This window comes from Callithrix jacchus, chromosome 22, assembly GCF_049354715.1.
Source record: "Callithrix jacchus isolate 240 chromosome 22, calJac240_pri, whole genome shotgun sequence".
Lineage (NCBI taxonomy): Eukaryota > Metazoa > Chordata > Mammalia > Primates > Cebidae > Callithrix > Callithrix jacchus.
Genome location: NC_133523.1, coordinates 31,124,251 through 31,150,925, shown reverse-complemented (window position 1 = coordinate 31,150,925; position 26,675 = coordinate 31,124,251). Strand labels below are relative to the sequence as shown.

At 45.0% G+C, this 26,675-nt stretch overlaps 1 protein-coding gene across 2 annotated transcripts; it reads right to left on the bottom strand.

The window, feature by feature from the left end:
• Positions 1-892: 892 nt before the first annotated feature.
• PDCD2L (programmed cell death 2 like) lies at positions 893-26,187 on the bottom strand. Of its 2 annotated transcripts, XR_013530738.1 has the most exons (8): positions 26,069-26,187; positions 25,794-25,960; positions 25,619-25,679; positions 22,132-22,505; positions 18,250-18,360; positions 12,587-12,712; positions 6,292-6,440; positions 893-1,071 (listed from the first exon to the last, which is right to left on the bottom strand). XR_013530738.1 is itself a non-coding variant. In XM_002762000.6 (7 exons), the coding sequence occupies exons 1-7, from the start codon at positions 26,174-26,176 to the stop codon at positions 941-943; spliced, it is 1,101 nt and encodes a 366-aa protein (XP_002762046.1). In that variant the 5' UTR covers positions 26,177-26,187; the 3' UTR covers positions 893-940. The 2 variants fall into 2 exon arrangements, 1 of the variants encoding a protein (XP_002762046.1); XM_002762000.6 differs by lacking the exon at positions 12,587-12,712.
• Between the last annotated feature and the right edge of the window lie 488 nt (positions 26,188-26,675).

Sequence of the window (26,675 nt, the reverse complement as noted above, 5' to 3'; positions counted from 1 at the left end):
AAATATTAATGGGGAAATGCTCAAATATAATGTTAAATGCAAAAGAGAAAACCCCACCCCATGATCACCTGGACCTCATTATCCTCATCTACACAGCAGAACATGTCTGAACATTGCTGGGAATGTTTTTATACTGCTATTATGGGGCTGAAGAAGGAAAAGGGTTGATAATGTTAAAAGTAAATAAAGAAAGGGGAGACGGGCCAGGCATGGTGGCTCACACCTGTAATCCAAGTACTTTGGAGGCCAAGGCGGGCAGATCACTGAGGTTGGGAGTCCAAGACTAGCCTGACCAACATGATGAAACCCCCTCTTTAAAAAAAAAAAAAAAAAAGGAAGAAAGGGGAGACTGGAAGGCAGCTGATAAAGGGACAGCATCCAGAAAGGAATAAAGACTCCTTCTTGGGATGCTGCAGAAGCAGAAGGTGGGAGTGGGTGAGGGCAGTGACCTGAGCTGATGAACATGGGCAGGTCTAAACAACCAGGGTTACAGAGCCAGAACCTCCAGCAGCTAGAGCAGGTTCAGTGGCTTTATAAGGTGCCAGGAATAGCATAGGGAGCACTGGAGTGCAGGTGTCAGAGGGGTAAACAAGAAACTGACCACTGCTCTTGGCTCTTTTCCTGCTCTCCCACCCAGTTAGAATGCCGACTGGGATGGCTGTGCAGGTAACACCAGCCCTCTGGACTAGAGAGGCACTACCTTCCTAGCTGCCACTGATACAGCTGGCCCTGGACCCTGGAAGGGTAGACCAACCCACAGTTAGGAGGTCCTGGCCCAGCCCCAGCCCCAGCCCCAGGCCCAGCCCCAGCACCGGCACCCAAAGACAAAAAGGCAACTCAGGAAAACAAAGGTTAATAACTTGTGAGTTAAATAAGGTACATACACCACATATTTGGACATGAAAATTTGTTTTAATTTACATTAATGAAAGGAAATGCTCTACTTAAACAATAATTCATCTGGGTCTTCTTGTATAATACAGAATTCTTCAATGGGGGTCTGATGATTTTGGGGCCAGCAACTCTTCTCACATGTATAAACTAGAATTGTTCCAAATTCCACAGAAAGACCTGAAAAATACAACATATTCAGGCTTCCAGCAAAAAGAGTTATGAGACTGATGTTACTAAAAGGAGCGATTTTACCTTAGAAACTGAAAAAATAATTAGGTAAAGCAAAAACAGTGCTTACTGCTTTCAGCTGTAACAAAATCATAGTCTATCCTGTAATAAGTGAACATTGATAACAAAAAACAGAGTTAATTTAAAGTGGCAGAAAAATATACTTTAAAAATAAACAAAAATTTCAACATGTCTTCATTACAACTGTCTAGACTATCTGATGTTGAAAATCTATATTAAAATATATCACACAGCTTCTGACTAGGTGTGGTGGCTTATGCCTATGATCCGAGCACTTTGGGAGGCCAATGGGGGAGGACAACTCGAACGCAGCCTAGGTAACATAGTGAGATCCCTGGCTCTACAAAAAAAAAAGTACTTAAAAACAAAAAAGAGCCGGGTGCGGTGGCTCACACCTATAATCCCAGCACTTTGGGAGGCCAAGGTGGGTGGATCAAAAGGTCAAGAGATCGAGACCATCCTGGTCAACATGGCAAAACCCCGTCTCTACTAAAAATACAAAAAATTAGCTGGGCATGGTGGCTCGTGCCTGTAATCCCAGCTACTCAGGAGGCTGAGGCAGGAGAATTGCCTGAACCCAGGAGGCGGAGGTTGCGGTGAGCCGAGATCGCGCCATTGCACTCCAGCCTGGGTAACAAGAGCAAAACGCCATCTCAAAAAAAAAAAAAAAAAAGAATACATATATATAAATATATATATATACGTATATATACATATGTATATACACACATATATATATATACGTATATATACATATGTATATACACATATATATATATATATACATATATATATAGCCTGGGCAATATAGTGAGACTTTACTAAGCAAAAACAAAAATTCACCAGGCGTAGTGGTGCACACTTGTAGTCCAGCTACTCAGGAGGCTAATGCAGGAGGACTGCTTGAGCCCAGGAGATCGAGGCTGCAATGAGCTATGATTGCACCACTGTACTCTGGCCAGGGTGACATAGTGAGACCCTATCTTAAAAAAAAAAAAGAGAAATATATATATCATGGAACACACTACTGCCAAGAAAGGATAAGGATTCAGGCAAAAAAATATAAACCCTAAGAGTTTATAGAAAATGATCAATGAATAAAGCCATATAAAATGATACGAAGAAAACAAGCAATAACTCCTGATATTAGAACAGAAATGCAAGAATCAAGAGGATGACATAGACAATGACTTGCAGCAGCAAAGGAGAAATACATTGTTTAAAAATGTGTGCATTGGCTGGGCACAACACAGAGGCTCATACCAGTAATCCCAGCACTTTGGGAGGCCGAGGCTGGCGGATCACCTGAGGTCAGTAGTTCAAGACCAGCCTGGACAATATGGTGAAACCCTGTCTCTACTAAAAATACAAAAAATTAGCTGGACATGGTGGTAGGCATCTGTACTCCCAGCTGCTTGGGAGGCTCAGACAGGACAAGCACTTCAACCTGGGAGGCAGAAATTGCAATGAGAAGAGATCATGCCACTGCACTCCAGCCTGAGCAATAGAGCAAGACTCTGTCTCAACTAAAAAACAAACACAAGGCTGGGTGCGGTGGCTCAAGCCTGTAATCCCAGCACTTTGGGAGGCCGAGGCGGGTGGATCACGAGGTCAAGAGATCGAGACCATCCTGGTCAACATGGTGAAACCCTGTCTCTACTAAAAATACAAAAAAATTAGCTAGGCATGGTGGCGCGTGCCTGTAATCCCAGCTACTCAGGAGGCTGAGGCAGGAGAATCGCCTGAACCCAGGAGGCGGAGGTTGCGGTGAGCCGAGATTGCACTACTGTACTCCAGCCTGGGTAACAAGAGCGAAACTCCGTCTCAAAAAAAAAAAACAAAACACAAAATGGAGGAAGGTATATGACCTTCCTCTAGGAGCATTTGACTGGTAAGGGAAAAGTGAGTAGTGAACATGCGTACAACTCCAGTAACTGCACTGTACATGTGGCCTCTCCCAAGAGCTGGCAGGCCACTAAGCATGTGGACAGCCCACCCCAAGGGAAGAAACAAGAGAAGTAACACAAGACTAAGAAGTATAAAACTCCAAGTCAAAGGTCACATGGTCACTTGAAGCTCTCAAGCTGCCTACTTGACCATCTTCCAAGTGTACTTTACTTTCTTTCACTCCTGCTTTAAAACTTTCCAATATGTTTTCACTCCTGCTCTAAAATTTGCTTTGGTCTCTCCTCTGCCTTATGTGCCTCAGTCAAATTCTTTCTTCTTAGTGGCCAAGAACTGAGGTTGCTGCTGCTAACAGTATTGTGGCAGAAATGTTAGTTACAGAGAAGGGGAAAAATCAGGCCACCCTCAGACCCCTACAAAGCTACATTCCATCCAAAACACATTTCTATGTGAGTGAAAAATCTGAGTCTAGAATGCCCATAAGCCTTTCCAGAAAAATATACTTCCCAGTGAGACAGAACTACTGGGAGATTACAGGAGGCACCAGGGAAAAGGGCTGGCAGGGCTTTCACTGTCAGAAGAAAACACAGGGTCTACAAGGTCTGAAAAGAGAAAGTAGGATTTCAAAAATGTATACATGGGTTGCCCCTAAAATATGAACACACATTATCATGCACAATCTGAAGCAAGATGCCTCTGAGCCCTCCTTAAGGCTATTACTTGATAAAATCCAGATAGTGCAAAATAATTCAGGAATAAAAAAAGCTCATTGTAAGAATGGTGATGAACACTGAATCCATTTGTACACAGAACTAAGGCTATCCAAACAGCTGTGATAATTATGATTGCAGCATACAGACTTGTAAATCTTGATAATGTAAAAATGAGGCTGGGCATAGTGGCTCATGCCTGTAATCCCAGCACTTTGGGAGGCCGAGGCAAGTCGATCACCTGAGGTCAGGAGTTTGAGACCAGCCTGACCAACACGGTGAAACCCTGTCTCTACTAAAAATATAAAAATTAACCGTGCGCAGTGGTAGGTGCCTGTAATCCCACCTACCTGAGAGGCTGAGGTGGGAGAAATGCTTGAACCTGGAAGGCAGAGGTTGCAGTAAGCCTAATCACACCACTGCACTCCAGCCTGGAAGATGAAGCATGAGTCTGCCTCAAAAAAAAAAAAGAAAAAAAAAAATGATATTGGCCAGGCATGGTGGCTCATGCCTGTAATCTCAGTCAGCACTTTGAGAGGCCAAGGTGGGCAGATCACTTGAGGTCAGGAGTTTGAGACCAGCCTGGCCAACATGTCGAAATGCTGTCTCTACTAAACATACAAAATTAGCAGGGCGTGGTGCAGGCGCCTGTAAACCCAGCTACTCAGAGGCTAAGGTAGGATCACTTGAACTAGGGAGATGGAGGTTGCAGTGAGCTGAGACAGTGCCAATGCACTCTAGCCTGAGTGACAGGGTGAGGCTCCATCTCAAAAAAAAAAAAAAAAAGATACTGAGGCTGAATGCGGGGGCTCATGGCTGTAATCCCAGCATTTTGGGAGGCCAAGGCAGGTGGATTACCGGAGGTCAGGAGTTTGAGACCAGCCTGGTCAACACACTGAAACCCATCTCTACTAAAAATACAAAAAATTAGCTGGATGTGGTGGTGGGTACCTGTAATGCCAGCTAGTCAGGAGGCTGAGGCAGGAGAATCCTTTAACCTGGGAGGGAGGGGTTGCAGCAAGCCAAGATCATGCCATTGCACTCCAACCTGGGCAAAACTCCGTCTCAAGAAAAAAAATACTGAAATATTTCAAGGTAGAAGTAGGGTATAAATTTCCTTATCTACTATGGTAAGGAGCCAGATGCATACTATCTAAAACTGAAACATAAAAGAATGTAATTTTCTGTTAATAAGAGAAGCAACTTTAAAGAACCCTATTACCAGTCCAGCAACTGCTTCACTTACACTTAACATTCCTCTGTTAATTTGTACAAAAATTTATTCTAAGACTTTTAATTACCATTTTAGTGAATTTCCTATTTTAGGAGAATTATTTTCTTCTAGCCATCCATATAGTCATCTAATTTGCTATCTGTCTTTATGTCAAAAATGATGATTGGAATAATGGTTATTAACATTGATAATAGTTGTAATTTCTGGCCAGGCACGGTTCATGCTCGTAATCACTTTGGGAGGCCAAGACGGGAGGATCGCTTGAGTCCAGGAGTTTGAGACCAGCCTGGGCAACATGGCAAAACCCTGTCTCTACAAAAATACAAAAATTCGCTGGCCAACATGGTGAAACCTCATCACTACTAAAAATATAACAACTAGCTGGGTGTGTTGGCAGGCTACTTGGGAGACTGAGGCAGGAGAATTGCTAGAACCTGGGAGGCAGACATTGTAGTGAGCTGAGAACGTGCCACTGAACTCCAGCCTGGGTGAGAGAGAGAGACTTCATCTCAAAAAAAGCAAACAAACAAACAAAAAAAACCGAAATTTACAGTCCAACCAGTTTTGTTTTGTTTTGTTTTTTGAGACAGAGTCTTACTCTGTTGCCAGACAGTACAGTGGCTCGATCTTGTCTCACTGCAATCTCTGCATCCCAGGTTCAAGTGATACCTCCGCCTCAACCTCCTGAGTAGTTGGGACAATGGGCACGTGTCAGCATGCCAGGCTAATTTTTTGTATTTTAGTAGAGATGGGGTTTCACCATGTTGGCCAGTTTGGTCTCCATCTTCTGACCTCGTGACCTGCCCACCTTAGCCTCCCAAAGTGCTGAGATTACAGGTGTGAGCCACCACACCTGGCCTAAATTTCTTTCTTTCTTTTTGAGACAGAGTTTCACTGTTGTTGCCCAGACTGGAGTACAATGGCACGATCTCAGCTCACCGCAACCTCTGCCTTCTGGGTTGAAGCAATTCTCCGGCCTCAGCCTCCTGAGTAGCTGGGACTACAGGCACATACCACCATGCTCAGCTAATTTTTGTATTTTTAGTAGAGACGGGGTTTCACCTCGTTGACCAGGATGATCTCGATCTCTTGACCTCGTGATCCACCCGCCTCGGCTTCCCAAAGTGCTGGGATTATAGGCGTAAGCCACCGTGCCCGTCCTTAAATTTCTTAAAATAATTTTTTCACTCCCAAATTTTCTATAATTTGCTGACATTTTATAAGTAAACAAAAAGTTTTCCATTTATTTAAAAATAATGCCAGAAATCCACAAACTCAAATTAATAAAGGGCTTTTCACCTAAATTAGCACTCTTGAGCATGCTGACCAGCGCTGGCATAAGCTGAAGCTCAAATATCCTTTGGCCTCCACACTGGCTGCAGGTGGGGAGCTCGGTGACTTCTGATGTAGGGCAGGTCAAAAACAGTGGCTCTCCACTCCATGAATACCTGGGACAAGGAAACAAAGAACCTCGAATCAGAGCCACACAAGTTACAATCCAGCATCTAAGGCTATGCTTTGCAACCTTTCTTTGTTTCTTGCAGAAATCCTGCAGAGGCCCAAAAACCTAGTACCATGGCAGTAAAGCATAGCAAGATACCTGAAAAATCTTGTCAGTGTTCGATTCAGTCTCAAAGGCACTAAAGCCAATGTTCAACTGAATCTAGCTAAACCTGCAACAAAGTCCACACCCAGCTCCACTGCAGATTAATGGAATCAGCCCTCCACATTACTGGCCTTACAGAGGAAGGGGCATGCCTTAGAATAGAAGTCCCCACCCCCTGGCCATGGATCCCCAGGCCATGGACCAGTACTGGTCCGTACCATTATGAACAGGGCCACACAGCAGGAGGTGAGCAACGGGCGAGCGAGCATTACCACCTTATCTCTGCCTCCTGTCACATCAGCAGCATTAGATTCTCATAGAAGTGCAAACCCTAATGTGAACTGCACATGCAAGGGATCTCATTATGAGAATCTAGTGTCTGATGATCTGAGGTGAACAGTTTCATCCCCAAACCATCCCACATGTCCCCCACCCTGGTCTGTGAAAATAGTGCCTTCCACGAAACCAATCCCTAGTGCCAAAAAGGTTGGGGACTGCTGCCTTAGAGGGAAAAAACATTCACTTTAGTTTTTAGGATTTTTTTTTTTTTTTAGATAGGACCTTTTTCTGTTGCCCAGGCTGGAGTGCAGTGGCACAATCACAGCTCATAGCAGCCTTGACCCCCTGAGCTCAAGCAATCCTCCTACCTCAGCCTCCTGAGTAGCTGGCACCACAGATGTGCATCACCATACCCAGGTAGGTTTTTAAAAAAAATTTTGTAGAGACAGGGTCTTGCTGTATTGCCCAGGCTGGTCTCTTGGCCACAAGTGATCCTCCCACCTCAGCCTCCTAAGCTGCTGTGATTACAGGTGTGAGGCACCACATCCAGCTCACTTCAGTATTACTTACTGTTCTTCAATATACAATTTCTGGTAAAAAATTTTAAAAGTTACAAACATACAAAGAAGTAGGAAAATTTAACCTATAAAGAAAGTTAAGCCGGGCACAATGGCTCATTCCTGTAATCCCAGCACTTTAGGAGGCCAAGGTGGGCAGATCACAAGGTCAGTTCAAGATCAGCCTGGACAACATGGTGAAACCCCGTCTCTAATAAACAGACAAAATTAGCCAGGCATGGTGGTAGGAGTCTATAATCCCAGCTACTTGGGAGGCTGGGGAAGGAGAATATTGCTTGAACCAGGGAGGCAGACGTTACAGTGAGCAGAGATTACGCCATTGTACTCCAGCCTGGGCAAGAAGAGCAAGATTCTGTCTCAAAAAAAATAAAATAATAATAAGGCTGGGAGTGATGGCTCATGCCTGTAATCCCAGCCCTTTGGGAGGGTGAGGCGGGTGGATCACAAAGTCAGGAGCTCAAGAACAGCCTGGCCAAGAAACCCCAACTCTACTAAAAATAGAAAAATTAGTTGGCCATGGTGGCAGGCACCTGTAATGTCAGCTACTCAGGAGGCTGAGGCCGGAGAATCGCTTGAACCCAGGCAGTAAAGATTGCAGTGAACCAAGATCATGCCACTGTACTCCAGCCTGGGTGACAGAGAGACTCTGTCTCAAAAAAAAAAAAAAAAAAAGTTAATTCGGGGACCAATCCAAGATGGCCGATCGCTAACATCTCGGGACTGCAGCTCTCAGTGAAGGCGTGGAGAACTAGACGACGCCACACTTTCAGACAAATTCTGGTCGCTCATGGAGCAGAAGATCCCCAGTGGAGGAATCACACGGGTCACCAGCGTGACTTTCGTGGCTGGTGCAGCAGTTCCGCCCGCGCCTCGGCGCAGCAGCTCTCAGAGCAGAGTAAACAGGTTCAGAGGACCCACAAGGGCCCCCAGCATGAAACCAGAGCCCGGCGCAGTGGCTGTGACGGCACCTTGTCGCAGCAGCGCTCAGCACAGAGTAAACGGGACTGGCTCCCCTTCTGACTGAGGTTTGGAGCCCCGGGAAGGCAGAGTCACCCACTACAGACACAAGAGGGAAGCCAGACAAGAGAATCCTGGGCAGAAAAGCATCATCAGTTTTAACACCGCTGCTCTGGCCCTGGGAACTAACAACCTGGACGCCCACTCAAGAGAATAATCTGAAAGTTGGTAAATTCAAAGACCACAGGAGGATAAACTTACAATGACGGGAAGAAACCAGCGTAAAAAAGCTGAGAATACTCAAAGTCAGAACGCCTCTCCCTCTAAAGATGATCACAGTTCCACATCCACAATGGAACAAGGCTTGATGGAGAAAGAGCGCATCCCAATGCTAGAATATCGCTTCAGGGAATGGATAATAACACACTTCGGTGAGTTAAAAGAACATGTTGTAGCCCAACGTAAAGAAACTAGGAATTTTGAAAAAAAGTTTGATGAAATCCTATTGAGAATAAACAACTTAGAGAGGAGTATGAGTGAAATAATGGAACTGAAGAATACAATACAGGAACTCCAAGAAGTTTGCACAGGTTTAAACACTCGAATTGTTCAAGCAGAAGGGATATCAGAAGTCAAAGTCCAACTTAATGAAATAAAACGCAAAGAAAAGATTAGAGAAAAAAGGATAAAAAGGAATGAGCAAAGTCTCCAAGAAATGTGGGACTATGTGAAAAGACCAAATCTACGTTTGATAGGTGTACCTGAATGCGACGGAGAGAATGAATCCAAGATGGAAAATACCCTTCAGGAAATTATTCAGGAAAATTTTCCTAAATTAGCAAAGCAGGTCAATATTCAACCCCAGGTAATACAGAAAACACCACAAAGATATTCCTCAAGAAGAGCAACCCCAAGGCACATAATCATTAGATTCACTAGGGCTGAAACTAAGGAGAAAATACTAAGGGCAGCCAGAGAGAAAGGTCAGGTTACCCACAAAGGCAAGCCAATCAGACTTACAGCAGATCTCTCAGCAGAAACTCTACAAGCCAGAAGAGAGTGGGGGCCAATATTCAACATCCTCAAAGAACAGAATCTTCAGCCCAGAATTTCATATCCAGCCAAACTAAGCTTCACAACTGAAGGAAAAATAAAATCTTTTATGAACAAGCAAGAACTCAGAGATTTTATTACCACCAGGCCTGCTTTACAAGAGCTTCTGAAAGAAGCATTACACACAGAAAGAAACAACCAGTATCAGCCCTTCTAAAAATATACCAAAAAGTAAAGAGCACCAACATAAAGAAGAATTTACACCAACGAATGGATCAAACAGCCAGTTAACATCAAAGGGCAGTAACCCTAAATTTAAATTGACTAAATCCCCCAATCAAAAGACACAGCCAAAACCCAAGGGCATGTTACATCCAGACCTGTTTCACAGGCAAGGATACACAAAGACTCAAAACAAAGGGATGGAGAAAGTTTACCAACCAAATGGAGAGCATAAATAAATAAATAAATAAATAGCAGGAGTTGCAATTCTCGTATTGGATAAAATAGATTTTAAAGCAACAAAGATATAGTGGTAAGAGGATCAATGCAACAACAAGAACTAACGATCCTAACACCCAGATACATAGAGACTTAGACACAATGAGACAGAAAATTAATAAGGATATCAAGGACTCAAACTCAGATCCGGAACAAGTAAACTTAATAAATATTTATAGAGCTCTCCACTTCAAATACACAAAATAAACATTCTAGTCAATACCACAACACACGTACTCATAGGTTTAAATGAAACACTGATTGGCCATTATTAATACCCATTTTTTTTTAAGAATAAAGCAATATTTCCATTCACTCTCCCTCTTTCTTCCTCTCCTTTACTCATTTTTTTCTTCTTTCCTTCACTCAAAAAAAAGAAATCAACTTGTAAACCTCTAGATCCAGGCCAGCAATGTCTCTCTCATTGCTTGAATTCCTTCCTTCCCTTCCTTCCTTCCCTCCCTCCCCCGCTTCCTCCCTTCCTTCATCCCTCCCTTCCTCAAAAAAAAAAAAAAAAAAAAAAGTTAATTCAAGGAGACCCACGGACAAGATGATAAATTTATCAGACAAAAACATTAAAATAACAATAATAAATATGTAAAAGAACCTAGTAGAAAAGGTAAACAGGTATAAACAGATGAAAAATTTAGCACAGAAATGAAAACAAACAAAAAGGATCAAAACAGAAATGCTAGAAATCAAAAATGCTATATCAAAATAAAGAACTTCATTCAAAAATTAACAGCAGATGGCTGGGCAGAGGGGCTCTTGCCTGTAATCTCAGCACTTCGGGAGGCCAAGGCTGGAGAACTGCTTGAGCCCAGGAGTCTGAGACCAGCCTGGGCAACATGCTGGGATCTCACCTCTATCTTATAATAAAATAAAGGAAAAAGTAAAAGTTAACAGCAGGATAGACAACACAATTTTTTTTAATCTGTGAATTTCAAAAAAGGTAAATACAAATTATCTAAAATTAAACAAAAAGGGGGAAAGAACATTTAAGAACTATGGTATAATTTCAAACAGTCTAACATACAAATAAGTGGACACCTAGAGCAAGGAAAGAGAACAAATATTTCAAATAATAATAGCCAAAATGTTTGCAAAATTAATGAAAAGACATCCCACAAATCCTAAAAGATCAGAAAATCTCAAGCAGGATACATGAACACACACGAAAGCATGTAATAGTCAAACTCTTGAAAGCCAGGAAGAAAAAAAGAGACACTTTACAAACAAAAGAGCAAGAATTACAACTAATTTCTTTCTTTCTTTTTTTATTTTGAGATGGAGTTTCGTTCTTGTCGCCCAGGCTAGAGTGCAATGGTATGATCTCAGTTCACTGCAACCTCCGATTTCTGGGTCCAAGCAATTCTCCAGCCTCAGCCTCCCCAGTAGCTGTGACTACAGGCATGTACCACCACACCCGGCTAATTTTTTGTATTTTTAGTAAAGATGGGTTTCACATGTTGGTCAAGTTGGTCTTGAACTCCTGACCTAAGGTGATCCACCTGCTTCGGCCTCCCAAAGTTCTCAGATTACAGGCACGAGCCTGAATTATAAGTAATTTCTCTCTCTCTCTCTTTATTTTTTTTTGAAATGGAATCTCGCTCTTTCACCCAGGCTGGAGTACAGTGGCGCAATCTCAGCTTACTTCAACCTCCACCTCCTGGGTTCAAGTGATTCTCCTGCCTCTGCCTCCCAAGTAGCTGGGATTACAGGCGTGTGCTACCACACTTGGCTCATTTTTGCATTTTTAGTAGAGATGGAGTTTCACCACGTTGGTAAAGCTGGTCTCAAACTCCTGACCTCATGATCCCAAAGTGCTAGAATTACGCATGAGCCACCGTGCCCAGCTACAAGTAATTTCTAATAGAAATAAGAAAGGCGAGGCTGGTCCGAAGGTAGTGAGTTATCTCAATTGATCGTTCACAATCAGTTACAGATCAAACTCCTTGTTCTACTCTTTCTCCCCTTCTCACTACTGTACTTGAATACTCTTAAAAAAAAAAGATTAAAAAAAAAGAAATAAGGCAAGAGTAAATGGAATAAAGTCTTTTCAGAGCTAAAAGGAAAGAAATGAAATGTTTCATATACAAAGAAAACTTTCATTCAAAAGAAATATGAAATATTTAGACAGACAAAAACCTGAGAAACTCTAGCAAACCTGCATTACAGAAAGTATACAAATAAGTTCTTCAAGACTGAAGAGAAAGGACAGAAACAACTGCATGAAGAAATGCAGAACATCAAAAGGGTAAATAGGTGGAGAATTATTTTAAAAGATAGATTTATTTATTTATTTGTTTGTTTGATGGAGTCTCGCTCTGTTGCCAGGCTGGAGTGCAGTGGTGCAATCTCGGCTCACTGCAACCTCTGCCTCCTGGGTTCAAGCAATTCTCCTGCCTTAGCCTCCCAAGTAGCTAGGATTACAGGCATGTGCCACCATGCCTGGCTAATTTTTGTATTTTTAGTAGAGACAGGATTTCTCCATGTTTGTCAGGCTGGTTTCCAACTCCCGACATCAGGTGATCCGCCTGCCTTGGCCTCCCAAAGTGCTGGGATTATAGGTGTGAGACACCGCGCCTTAGCAAAAAAAATTTTTTTTATAAGGTCTCACTCTGTTGCCCAGTTGCCCAGGCTGGAGTGCAGTGGTGCAATCAGACTTCACTGCAGACTCAACTTCCCAGGCTCAAATGATCCTCCTGTCTCAGCCTCCTGAGTATCTGGGACCACAGGTGTGTGCCTGCAAAAAAAAAAAAAAAAAAGTTGGCGGCGCGGTGGCTCATGCCTGTAATCCCAACACTTTCGGAGGCCGAGGTAGGTGAATCATCTGAGGTAAAAGGTTTGAGATCACCCTGGCCAACACGGTGAAATCCCATCTCTACTAAAACTACAAAAATTAGCCGGACATGGTTGCAGGTGCCTGTAATTCAAGCTGCAAGGGAGGCTAAGGCTGCCAAATCACCTACACCTGTAAGACACAGGTTGCGTGAGTCGAGATTGCTCCCCTGCATTCCAGCTTGAGTGACAGGGCCAGAGTCTGTCTCAAAATAGTAATAATAATAATAATAATAATACAAAAGTTAGCTAGACATAGTCGTGCATGCCTGTGGTCCCAGCTACTCTGGAGGGTGTGGCAGAAGGATCACTTGAGCTCAGGAGTGTGAGGCTGCAATGAGCCATGACTGTACCACTGCACTCCAGCCTGGGCAACAGAACAAGACCCAATCTCTTTAAAAAAAAAAAAGCAACATAAAGAGTTAAAAATAAAAGACAAGAAAAGAAACAAAATAGTAAACTAAAATTACTGAAGTCACTGACAAGCAGGTTAAATAAAAGGAATAGAGACACATAAAACCCCATCAAATGGAAAGTCAGGTGTGGTGACAGATGCCTATAACCCTGAGTCCAGGAGTTCAAGACCAGCCTAGGTAACACAGTAAGATCTCTTAAAAAGAAATAAGAGGAAAAAAACAATAACAGAATGATAAAATTAACCCAACATGGCGGGGTGTGCTTGCTCACGCCTGTAATCCCAGCATTTTCGGAGGCAGAGGTAGGCCGATCACCTGAGGTCAGAAGTTGGAGACCAGCCTGGCCAACACGGTGAAATGTGTCTCCACCAAAAATACAAAAAAATTAGCTAGGCGTGGTGGCGTGCACCTGTAAACCCAGATACTCAGGATGCTGAGGCAGGAGAATCACTGAACCTGGAAGGCAGAGGTTGCAGTGAACCCAGATCATGCCACTGCACTCCAGCCTGGGTGACAGAGCGAGACTCTGTCTTAAAAAAAAAAAAATTGACCCAAAAATATCAATGATTACATTAAAGTGACTGCATATTCTATGTTTAAAAAAAAAAAACCATAACTGTTAAGTTGAACTTGATCAAAATTTAAAACCATCTGTCAGATACTGTTTCTGACAGAATCTGTTTCTGACAGATGGTTTTAAATTATGATCAAGTTCAACTTAACAGTTACGGTTTAGGTTGAACTTGAGCAAAAAAAAATTAAATTAAAAAAATATTAAAAACTTCTCTTCAAAAGATAGCGTTACCAAAATGGAAAGGCAAGCTACAGAGAGGGAAAATATTTGAAATACATATATCTGAAAAAGGACTTGTACTCTTGACCATATGAAGAATTCCTATATTCAGTCACACAAAGATAAACAACATGGCAAGAGATTTGAATAACACTTTATCCAAGATTATACAGAGATGGAAAACAACCACTTGAAAAGATGCTCAACATCATTTGCCATTTGAGGAAATGCAAAGTAAAGCCACAATAAAATACCACTACACACCTTCTGAAATGGCTAAAATTAAAAACTGAACATCCCAAGCATTAACAAAGATATGCAGGAAGTATAATTCTTTTTTTCTTTTTGAGATGGAGTCTCACTCCATTGCTCAGGCTGGAGTGCAGTGGCACAATCTCGGCTAACTGCAACCTTTGCCTCCTGGGTTCAAGCGATTCTTCTGCCTCAGCCTCACTAGTAGCTGGGACTACAGGTGCGCACAACCACCCCTAGCCAATATTTGTATTTTTAGTAGCAACAGGGTTTCGCCATCTTGGCCAGGCTGGTCTTGAACTCCTGACCTTGTGATCTGCCCACACAGATGGAGTACAATGGCGCGACCTCGGCTCACTGCAACCTCTGCCTCCTGGATTCAGGCAATTCTCCCATCTCAGCCTCCTGAGTAGCTGGGATTACAGGCATGCACCACTGTGCCCAGCTAATTTTTTGTATTTTTAGTAGAGACGGGGTTTCACCATGTTGACCAGGATGGTCTTGATCTCTTGACCTCGAGAGATCACCCACCTTGATCACCACCACACTGAGGCGGGTGGACCTTGATCCACCCGCCTTGGCCTCCCAAAGTGCTGGGATTACAGGTTTGAGCCACCGCGCCCAGCCATTTTTCAAATTTATTTTTATTTTTATTAGAGACAGGGTCTTGCTATGTTGCCCAGGCTGGAGTGCAGTGGCTATTCACAGGCGCAATACCATTACTGATCAGCACAGGAGTTTTGACCTGCTCCATTTCCGACTTGGGTTGGTTCACCCCCACGTAGGCAACTTGGGTCACCAAGAAGTAGAATTAGTAGAGACGGGGTTTCCCATGTTGGCTAGAATAGTTTTGATCTCCTGACCTCGTGATCAACTCACCTCAGCCTCCCAAAGTGCTGGGATTACAGGTGTGAGCCACCACGCCCGACAGACTTGGTTCTTGAGGTTTTTGTATGTTCTCTTCATTTCCTTAACTATTCTTGCCACAGTATGATTACCTAGGTGGCATACTGCTTTTCATCTAGCTCACGCCTGAAGGGGCCATCTCAGTTTAGACCACCTATTTGCTCTGAAATATCTCCAGAGGTTCTCATTGATTTCCTGTCCATCTCATATCTGAGATCTGTTTTTCCCCTCTCTAAGAGTATTATCCATTTCCTCTTCATTTCTATAGATAGTAAAAAAGGGGATTGGGGTGAGGAGATAGTTCTTCTGGGACTGGATGCAATCTTTTTTTTTTTTTTTTTCCTAGAGAGGGAGTCTTGCTCTGTTGCCAAGCTAGAGTGCAGTGGCGTGATCTCGGCTCACTGCAACCTCCACCTCCTGGGTTCAACTGACTCTCCTACCTCAGCTTCCCAAGTAGCTGGAACTACAGGTGTGTGCTACCACACCCAGCTAATTTTTGTATGTCAGTAGAGACAGGGTTTCACCATGTTGGCCAGGATGGTCTCAATCTCTTGACCTCATGAACGGCCCACCTTGGCCTCCCAAAGTGCTGGGATTACAGGCATGAGCCATCATGGCCAGCCAGATGCAATCTTTATTAGAATTCCTTGGCTTTGCTTTTCCCTCTGAGACACTGTAAATTGCTGTATGTTGAGAAAGATTCTACTCTAATGAAGTCGAAACTGCCCTTAACTTTCCAATCATTGCTCTGACTCATCATGGAACAAATGAATGCTGCTTCTGAGAGGCAATCTCTGATTCCTACACCACCTCCCCACCACACCCAGTTCTTCAGCCATAGCTGGATCCACCATCCTCCACATTAGAAGGTGCAAACTCTCCTCCTGTGTGCTTCCTTCCAGACACAGTTTTTTTTCTGAGACAGAGTCTCATTCTGTTGCCAGGCTGGAGGGCAGTGGCGCAATCTCAGCTCACTGCAACATCTGCCTTGCGGGTTCAAGTGATTCTCCTGCCTCAGCCTCCCAAGTAGCTGGGACTACAGGCGTGTGCCACCATGCCCAGTAATTTTTGTATTTTTAGTATAGATGGGGTTTCACCATGTTGCCCAGAATGATCTTGATCTCTTGATCCTATGATTCACCTGCCTCAACCTCCCAAAGTACCAGAATTACAGGTGTGAGCCACCGAGCCCAGCCCAGGCACAATATTAACTGAAAATTCTTAGGCCAGGAGCAGAGGCTTATGCCTGTAATCCTAACACTTTGGGAGGCCAAGGGGGTTGGATCATTGGAGGTCAGTAGTTCAAGACCATCCTGGCCAACATGCTGATACCTTGTCTCTGCTAAAAATACAAAACTTAGCCAGGCATGGTGGCACATGTCTGTAGTACCAGCTACTTGAGAGACTGAGGCAGAACTGCTTGAACCCAGAAGATGGAGGTTGCAGTGAGCCAAGATTGTGCATTCCAGCCTGGGCAACAGAGACAGACTCCGTTTCCAAAAAAACAAAATTTTTTGTGGACACATTACTATATTTTACGGCAACAGAGTGAGACTCTGGCTCAAAAAATAAAAATAACTATAACTATATGGGTTTGGGTCATGGCTTATGCTGGTAATCTCAGCACTTTGGAAGGCTGTGGCAGGAGGATTACTTGAGGCCAGGAGCTTGAGACCAGACTGGGCAACATGGTCAGACACCATCTCTACAAAACACATTTTTTAAAAAATTAGCCACACATAGTGGCACACACCTGTAGTTCTAACTACTTGGGAGGATCACTTGAGCCCAGGAGGTAAGGTTACAGTAAGCAATGATCACGCCACTGTACTCCAGCCTGGGCAACAGAATAAGATCCTATCTCTAAAAAAGATTTTTAAAAAATAGTAATAATAGGCTGGGTGTGGTGGCTCACGCCTAAAATCCCAGCACTTTGGGAGGCCGAGGCGGGTAGATCACGAGGTCAAGAGATCGAGACCATCCTGGTCAACAAGGTGAAACCCCGTCTCTACTAAAAATACAAAAGTTAGCTGGGCATGGTGGCGTGCGCCTGTAGTCCCCGCTACTCGGGAGGCTGAGGCAGAACTGCTTGAACCCAGAAGGCAGAGGTTGCGGTGAGACAAGATCGTGCCATTGCACTCCAGTCTAGGTCACAACAGCGAAACTCCATCTCAAAAAAAAATAAAAAAAAAAGTAATAACAGGCCAGGCACAGTGGGTCATGCCTGTAATCCTAGAACAAACTCTGGGAGGCCAAGGCAGAGGAATGGCTTGAGTCCAGAAGTTTGGAACCAGCCTGGCCAACATAGTGAAATACCATTTCTGAAAAAAAAAAAAAAAAAAAAAAAAAAAAAAACACACACACACACACACAAGAGCCCAGGAGGTCGAGGGTGCACTGAGCTATGACTGATCACACCACTGCACTCCAGCTTGGGCAACAGAGCAAGACTATGTCAGAAAAAAAAAAAAATTAAGGCCAGATGTGGTGACTCACGCCTGTAATCTCAGCACTTTGGGAGGCTGAGGTGAGCGGATCACTTGAGGCCAGCACTTCAAGATCAGTCTGGCCAATATGGTGAAACTCCATCTCTACTAAAATACAAAAAAAAATTAGCCGGGCATGGTAGTGAGCACATGTAATCCCAACTACTCGGGAGGCCGAGGCAGGAGCCTCAGTGAGGCTTGCAGTGAGCCAAGATCACACCACTAAACTCCAGCCTGGGCGACAGAGCACAACTCCCTCTCAAAGAAAATAAATAAATAAACAATAATAATAAAGGCTATGACAACATAGACTTCGTCTATGCCATTTCTTGCTATATCTGCAGCACCTACACAGAGCAGCACCTGGCATGCAGAATGGACTCCGTGAGTATTTGTCAGACAAATGAGTGCGCTTTACCTTATTGAATCCTCCTATACATACTATAAAGCTGGTATTAGGTTCTCTCTTGGCTTAGAGAATACTGTAGGTTTTGGTTTTCTCATATTTTTCTGTGTTTTCCAAACTAACATGTATTACCTTTATAATCAAGGAACACAATAAAAGGAACTGTGCCTTTTTTTTTTTTACCTCAAAATCTGCTCCTGACAAGCAGCAATTCGCTTCATGAATTTGTAAAACGTCTGATCTCCACTTTTAATTATAGTCTTCTCATATTTTTCATCACCATCATTAGAAAAGCTAAAAACAGAAGCAGAAAACATTTTTGAATGTCTATATCCAGAAAATTACAGCATTTGCAAGACAAAACAAGATAATTTTCTTTTAAAAAACTCTATCAGTCACGCCTGTACTTTAGGAGTCACACTAGCACTTTAGGAGGCCGAGGCAGGTGGATCGCCTGAGGTCAGGAGTTTGAGACCACCAGCCTGGCCAACATCCTGAAATCCCATTTCTACTAAACATAAAAAAAATTAGCAGGGCATGGTAGCGGGAATTTGTAATCCCAGCTACTTGGGAGGCCGAAGTAGGAGAATCACTCGAACCCAAGAGGCAGAGATTGCCGTGAGCCAAGATCGTGCCACTGCACTCCAGCCTGGGCAACAAGAGTGAAATTCTGTCTCAAAAACAAAAAAGATTATGAGGCCGGTGCAGTGGCTTAATGCCTGTAATCCCAGCACTTTGGGAGGCCAAGGCAGGCGTATCACTTGAGTGCAGGAGTTCAAAACCATCTGGGCAACATGGCAGAACCTTGTCTCTACAGAAAAATACAAAAATTAGCTGGGTGTGGTAGCATGCACCTGTGGTCCCAGCTACTACAGAGGTGAGGCCGTGGTGTGCCATGAGTGCTGTGCTACAGAGATGAGGCCGTGGTGAGCCATGAGTGCTGCGCTACAGAGGTGACGCCGTGGTGAGCCATGAGTGCTGCGCTACAGAGGTGAGGCCGTGGTGAGCCATGAGAGCTGCGCTACAGAGGTGAGGCCGTGGTGAGCCATGAGTGCTGCGCTACAGAGGTGAGGCCGTGGTGAGCCATGAGTGCTGCGCTACAGAGGTGAGGCCGTGGTGAGCCATGAGTGCTGCGCTACAGAGGTGAGGCCGTGGTGAGCCATGAGTGCTGCGCTACAGAGGTGAGGCCGTGGTGAGCCATGAGTGCTACGCTACAGAGGTGAGGCCGTGGTGAGCCATGAGTACTACACTACAGCCTGGGTAACAGTGTGAAGCCCTGTCTCAGAAAGAAAAAAAAAAACTGTCAAAGTAAAAAATTGTAAAACTACAAAGTAAAAAAAAATTTTTTTTTTGAGTGTCACCTCTCAAAGGTGCAAGGCAGTGGGGGGGATCTCGGCACACTGCAACCTCGGCCTCCCTGGTTCAAGCAATTCTCCTGCCTCCCGAGTAGCTAGGATTACATGTGTGTACCAACACATCCAACTAATTTTTTTACTTTTAGTAAAGACGGGGTTTTGCCATGTTGCCAGGCTGGTCTCCAACTCCTGAACTCAAGTGATCCAACTCGGCCTCCCAAAATGGTGGGATTATATGCATGAGCCACTGCAGCCAGCCAAAAACCGTCAAGTAAATATTTTTAACATTTAAATTGTGTACTTGTAGTTCTGTAGTCCCCTGTCCCACTCTTAATCCCAAGCCATTTTCAACTTTTGGATAATTATTTATAATTTAAAAAGTCGCAGGGCATAGTGGCTCACACCTGTAATCTCAACACTTTGGAAGTCCATGGCAGGAAGATCGCTTGAGACTAGGAGTTTAAGTCCAGCCTGAGCAACATAGCAAGACCCCAGCTCATAAAAAAAAAATATTTTTGATGGCTGGACACGGTGGCTCACGCCTGTAATCACAGCACTTTGGGAGGCTGAGGCAGGTGGACCACGAGGCCAAAAGACTGAGACTATCCTGGCCAATATGGTGAAAACCCCATCTCTACTAAAAATACAAAAGTTAGCTGGGTATGGTGGTACATGCCTGCAGTCCCAGCTACTTGGGAGGCTGAGGTGAGAGGCAGTGGAGCGTGGAAGGCAGAGGTTGCAGTGAGCTGAGATCATGCCACTGCAATCCAGCCTGGCAAAAGAACGAGACTCTTGTCTCAAAAAATAAATAAAATAAATAAATTTTGGCTGGGTGCAGGGGCTCCTGCCTGTGATCCCAGAACATTGGGAGGCCAAGGACAGTGGGTCACTTGAGGTCAGGAGCAGCCTGGCCAATATGGTGAAACCCCATCTCTACTAAAAATAGAAAAATTAGCTGGGTGTGGTGGCGGGTACCTGTAATCCCAGCTACTTGGGAGGCTGAGGCAGGAGGATCACTTGAACCTGGCAGGTGGAGGTTGCAGTGAGCAGTATCATGCCATGGCACTTCAGCCTGGGCTACAAAGTGAGACTCTGTCTCAAAAAAAAAAAAAAAAAAAAAAAAATTTATTAGTTGAGTTCGGTGGCACACACCTGTAGTCCCAGCTACTGGGGAAGCTGAGGCCAGGAGTTTGAGGCTTCAGTAAGCCATGAGCAGGCTGGGCATGGTGGCTCACATCTGCCATCCCAGTACTTTGCAAGACTGAGGTAGACAGATCATTTGGGGCCAGGAGTTCAAGAACAGCCTGGCCAATATGACAAAAGCCCATCCCTACTAAAAAGAAAATACAAAAATTAGCTGGGTACCATGGAGCACGCCTGTGGTCCCAACTACTTGGTAGGCTGAGTCATGAGAACTGCTTAAGCCTGCAAGGCAGAAGTTGCAGTGGGCTGAGTGCCACTGCACTCCAGCCTGGGCAACAGAGCGAGACTGTCTCAAAACAAAAAAAGCCATGGCCATACCACACCATATCACTCCAGCCTAGGCAACAAAGCAAGATCCCATCTTTAAAAAAACAAACAAACAAACAAACAAAAACTCTAGTCTGAAGGAAGCCACCAAAAATAAGTAAATACATAAAAATTTTAAAAATTAAAAAATAGGAGGGCCAGGTGCAGTGGCTCACACCTGTAATACTAGCAGTTTAGGAGGCCAAAGCAGGTGGATCACCCTGAGGTCAGGAGTTTGAGACCAGCCTAACATAGTGAAACCCCATCTGTACTAAAAATACAAAAATTAGCCAGGTATGGTGGCGCATGCCTGTAATCCCAGCTACTTGGAAGGCTGAGGCAGGAGAATCACTTAAAGCCAGGAGTCAGAGGTTGCAGTGAGCTGAGATCATGCCATTGCACTCCAGCCTGGGCAACAAGAGTGCAACTCACACACACAAAAATCTGTAATTGGTCAGGCATGGAGGTATGCACCTGTACTCCAAGCTACTTGGGAAGCTGAGGCAGACTGCTTGAGCCCAGGAGTTCGAGGCTGCTGTGAGCTGTTATCACACCACTACACTCTAGCCTGGGTGACAAAGTGAGACTCTGTCTCTCTCAATCAATCAATCAATAAGCGAAAATAATCATTCTTACTTCTTTAGAGAGCTTTGGTTTATAAAGCCTTTCAAGATCTACTATCTTGCTTGACTCTCAAAATCATGTGATGAGACAGAGAACAGAGATATCACCATCACTCTCACTTTACAGGAGGTAACTGAAGATCTGAAAGCATCTCTGAAGTCCTGGGCCAGTTCTAGAGCCACAGCCAAGAGTCAATAAATAAATGGCATTTTTCTTTTCCTTCTTCCATGTTTTTGCTCCAGTCTTAGATCAAATGGCAGTTTTCTAACTTACCTGTCTCTGCTATAAGGACATTTTAGAAATAAAAAGTTAAAGAGTCAGTGAATGCAACTTCTATAAATACTTGTTATCTCTAACTTCTGTTTCTCCATCTTTGTTCACTTTTTAATGATAATTATAAATAGAGCAGTGTTTTCAAGATAATTCAAGTTGGCTGATAAGGGAGTGAAACGAAAAGGTCCTACATACAAGTTCTGCCTGAATGTTTCCCCAGGTCCCGGGGGGGAAACTGAAGGGTAACTACTATGGCTGCTTCCCAATCAGGTCACCTATCAATCTCAGCAGCACACATCCTCACCTTTGAGAAAGCAACTGATCCATGGCAATTCCTTCTCTCTGCTGATAGTCCCTCAGAAGGCTGTGGGCATGATCCAGGTTGACAAAGTCCCTGTAATCATCCTCGTCTGCAACACAGATATAGTAGGGCAGGAATGGTGGCATCCCAGGAGGCAAGGCCATCTGCTCCCCGGGAGGCCCAGGAGGGGCAGCACCCAGGAGAGCATCCTGCAGATGGAGGTGTTGCAGCCGAGCAGTCCAGTCTATGTCTTTGGCACTGCTGGCATTGTTCTCAAAATCCAAGGTAAGCTGCGGCGAAGGCAGCTCCTCAGTGTCACTTCCCCAGTCATCTGCACCTTCACACCAGTCCTCAGCTGCAAGGCTGTTTTCCTGTTTCTGGAAAAATATCCAGTGAATGAAGTCCAAGCACACTTGGGAGGTTTATTCTATTCCTTCAGCTCCAGTCACCCTTCCCTGTGCCTTCCAGATGGAGCCTTCACACCAGCCCGTTCCCCTCTGGCACACTCCAGTCCAACTTTCTAGACCCTATGTACTCAAAAGCATGTTGGAGGCAACTTAAAATACTTGTCTTTCCTTTTCAGGGTCAGTGTGACAGATATAGTATGTGGTTTCTTCAACCATCTGTTCCAATATCTTTCTGTTCTGCTTCATGTATTACAGGAACTGAAAAGAAAGAACTACATTTCCCAGAATCCTTAGCAGCCAGGGTTTCAGATCTGATTAGGGGTCTACTAATCAGGGCCACTAGAGAGAGACACGAACTTGAGACAGAGTGAAGTAGAAAGGGCATGAAGCAAAAGGCAGCCAGTCTGCAGACACAGACAGAACAAGGATTTTGAGCCAACAGTTCTGTGGCAAGGACAGCTTCTAGTTCACCAGATCACACCTAGGCTTCCTGACTGCAGGAGAGGTGGCATAGCAGCTCCTTCATGGCCAGTTCTGAGGTGTGATTCTAGAGGACATTCCTGGAGCCTCTTCTTTCAGCCTATCCACTTGGTAAAAAACCTCACTCCTGTGTTAAGTCTGCCTCAGCTTAAAAGCCAGGCATGGTGGTACATGTCAAGGCGGGCGGATCACCTAAGGTCAGGAGTTCGAGACCAGCCTGGCCAACATGGCAAAACCCTGTCTCTATTGAAAAAAAGCCAAAAACGGCCGGGCGCGGTGGCTCACGCCTATAATCCCAGCACTTTGGGAGGTCGAGGCGAGTGGATCACGAGGTCAAGAGATCGAGACCATCCTGGTCAACATGGTGAAATCTCGTCTCTACTAAAAATACCAAAAAAAAGAAAAAAATAGCTGGGCATGGTGGCACACGCCTGTAGTCCCAGCTACTTGGGAGGCTGAGGCAGGAGAACTGCTTGAACCCAGGAGGTGGAGGTTGCGGTGAGCCGAGATCACGCCATTGCACTCCAGCCTGGGTAACAAGAGCGAAATTCTGTCTCAAAAACAAAACAAAACATAAAATTAGCCAGGCGTGGTGGCAGGTGCCTGTAATCCCAGCTACTAGAGAGACTGAGGCAGGAGAATAGCTTGAAGCCGGGAGGCGGAGAGTGCAGTGGCGCGATTTAGACTCACTGCAACTTCATGCCTGCAATCCCAGCACTTTGTGAGGCTGAGGTGGATGGATCACATGAGGTCAAGAGTTCGAAATCAGCCTGGCCAACACGGTGAAACCACATCTCTTCTAAAAATACAAAAAAAAAAAATAAAATAACAGGGCATGGTGGCAATAAGGAGATGATGGTCAAAGAATACAAAACATCAGTTATATAGGAGGAATGTGGGTTTTAAAAAATTCTATTGGCCAGGCTTGGTGGTTCACGCCTATAATCCCAGCACTTTGGGAGGCCGAGGCGGGTGGATCACGAGGTCAAGAGATTGAGATCATCCTGGTCAACAAGGGGAAACTGCGTCTCTACTAAAAATACAAAAATTAGCTGGGCGTGGTGGCACGCGCCTGTAGTCCCAGCTACTCAGGAGGCTGAGGCAGGAGAATTGCTTGAACCCAGAAGGCGGAGGTTGCGGTGAGCCAAGATCGTGCCATTGCACTCCAGTCTGGGTAACAACAGCGAAACTCCATCTCAAAAAAAAAAAAATTTCTATTGCACAGCATGGATATAGTTAATAACAGAGTATTGTATATCTCAAAATTGCAAGAGGAAATTTCAAATGTTCTCACAAGATGTTAAGTATTTGAGGCAACAAATGAATTAACTGGCTTGATTTAATTATTCCACATGATATTCATGAATCATAAGCATCATTTTATACCTCTAATGTATAAATTTATACATTATTATAAACTGTTGATTTATAGTTAAAAAATGTTGAAGAAATCCAGGAGGAAGTCTCCATCCCACTTTTTTTTTGGAGACAGGGTCTGGCTCTGTCACCCAGGCCGGAGTGCAGTGGCACAACCGTAGCTCGCTGCAGCCTCAACCTCCTGGACTCAAACAATCCCCTCACCTCAACCCTGAGTTGCTGGCACTACAGTTGCACAGCCACCATGCCAGGCTAATTTTTTACTTTTTATAGAGATGATGTCTTTCTGTGTTGCCCAGACTGGTCTCCAACTTCTCTTTTGTCTTTGTTTTTGAGATAAAGTCTGACTCTGTTGCCCAAGCTGGAGTGCAGTGGCATGATCTTGGCTCACTGCAATCTCCACCTCCCAGGTTCAAGTGATTCTCCTCCCTCAGCCTCCCTAGTAGCTGGGACCTGCCACCATGCCTGGCTAAATTTTTGTTTTTATTTTTAATAGAGACAGAGTTTCACCATATTGGCCAGGCTGGTTTTGAACAACTGACCTCAGGTTATCTGCCCGCCTCAGGCTCCCAAAGTGCTGCGATTACAGGCATGAACCAAGGTACCCGGCCTGGTCTCCAACTTCTGAGCTCAAGCAATCCTCCCACCTCAGTCTCTCAAAAAAATGTTGGGAATCACAGGCGTGAGTCACCATGCCAGGCCCAGGAGTTAGAAAATAAAAATAAAGTAAAATAGAAGGAAAAAACAAAATAAAACAAAAGCCCTCGGCTGGGCACAGTGGCTCATTCCTGTAATCCCAGCACTTTGGGAGGCCTAGGCCGGCGGATCACAAGGTCAGGAGTTCAAGACCAGCCTGACCAACATGGTGAAACCCTGACTCTACTAAAAATCCAAAAATAAGCCGGGCATGGTGGCACATGCCTGTAATTCCAGATACTCAGGAAGCTGAAGCAGGAGAACTGCTTCAATCTGGGAGGCGGAGGTTGCAGTGGGCCGAGATCGTGCCACTGCACTCCAGCCTGGGCAACACAGTGAGACTCCGTCTAAAAAAAAAAAAAAGCCCTTACCAAAATCTTAAGAAAATTAAGTGTTACGATTCTGCAGACCAGCAAAAACATTCCAATGTACTTCAAAGAACACGGCTTCAAAGTTTGTCCCAAACAATATTCTGAAAAATATCTTCAAATGACAGGAAAACAATAACATGCCAATCACAACTGCTTTACCTGAGCGTCTTGAGCCTCTCTCTCTGGCACCTGCAGGCACTGGGAACGGAACACCTTCCAGCTTCGGGGTGAAGACAAACGGCCGTGAGGGCTGCACCCCGACTCCGGCCCGCCGGCCCGCCCCAGCCCGCTGGAAAGTACGCCCCGGGAGCAGCTCCATGCCTTTCCCACCTACCTGCGCGCACCGCCGGTGCTGCAGCTGGGGCAGGCGCACGCAAACACGTGCAGCAGCCGGTGAAACGGGGAGCCTTCCAGCGGGCAGTACACCTGCACGACCAGGGCGAGCCGCTGCCCACAGCGCTGACACACGGGCCTGGGCGCAGCCACGGTGGGCAGAGCATCCTGAGGGCAGAGGAGGCGCTCAGACCCCAACTCCCCGCGGGACCTCGCCCACTCTCTCTGCACCCTTCACCAGCACCCACCGACCCCTGCCCCGGCGCCCACTCTCACCGGAATGCCGCCCAGCTTGCTAGCAGTCCAGGCTCCCGGCCCTGTGGGGCTGCCGTGCACCGGCGCATCTCGAAGGCCCAGCAGCACCGGCTTCGGAACGGCCGCCATAGCCACCGGGCGACCAGGAGGAAACACGAACCACGGAAGCCGAGCGGGCGCATCTCTCTGCGCACGCGTAACAGTTACGCTGAGGTAGCCCCGCCCCCTTATTGGGATCCGATGCGGAGGCGTAGCCTTAAGGCGAATGCACTCAGGTCCCAGAACCACAGAGGTGCCTGCTGGCGTCAGAGGCTCGCTCGGAATCCGGGAGTCCCAGGCATTATGTGCCCCATAGTGCGCTGCGATAGAACACCATCTACTAGGTAGTAGTTTTGCCAAAAAGCTTTTTTCTTTTTTCTTGAGACTATGTCTTGCTATATTGCCCAAACTGGTCTTGAACTCCTGGGCTCAAGCGATCCTTCCGCCTTAGCCTCCCAAAGTGTTGGGATTACAGGTGTGAGCCACCAGGGGGCCCAGGCTCCAAAAAGCCTTTCCAGAAAATAAAAATTTTAGATGGGATAATGGTGTTATCAATCATTAAGAACAACAATAAAGTTAATTTTGAGAG

What these genes read in the sequence shown, in the direction of transcription:
- PDCD2L (XM_002762000.6), bottom strand. Translation starts at nt 26,176, where the DNA reads ATGGCGGCCGTTCCGAAGCCGGTGCTGCTGGGCCTTCGAGATGCGCCG. An exon ending in AGCACCGGCGGTGCGCGCAG is followed by an intron (nt 25,680 to 25,793) that starts GTAGGTGGGAAA and finishes TTCACCCCGAAG; the next exon opens with CTGGAAGGTGTTCCGTTCCC. An exon ending in GAGAGGCTCAAGACGCTCAG is followed by an intron (nt 22,506 to 25,618) that starts GTAAAGCAGTTG and finishes ATATTTTTCCAG; the next exon opens with AAACAGGAAAACAGCCTTGC.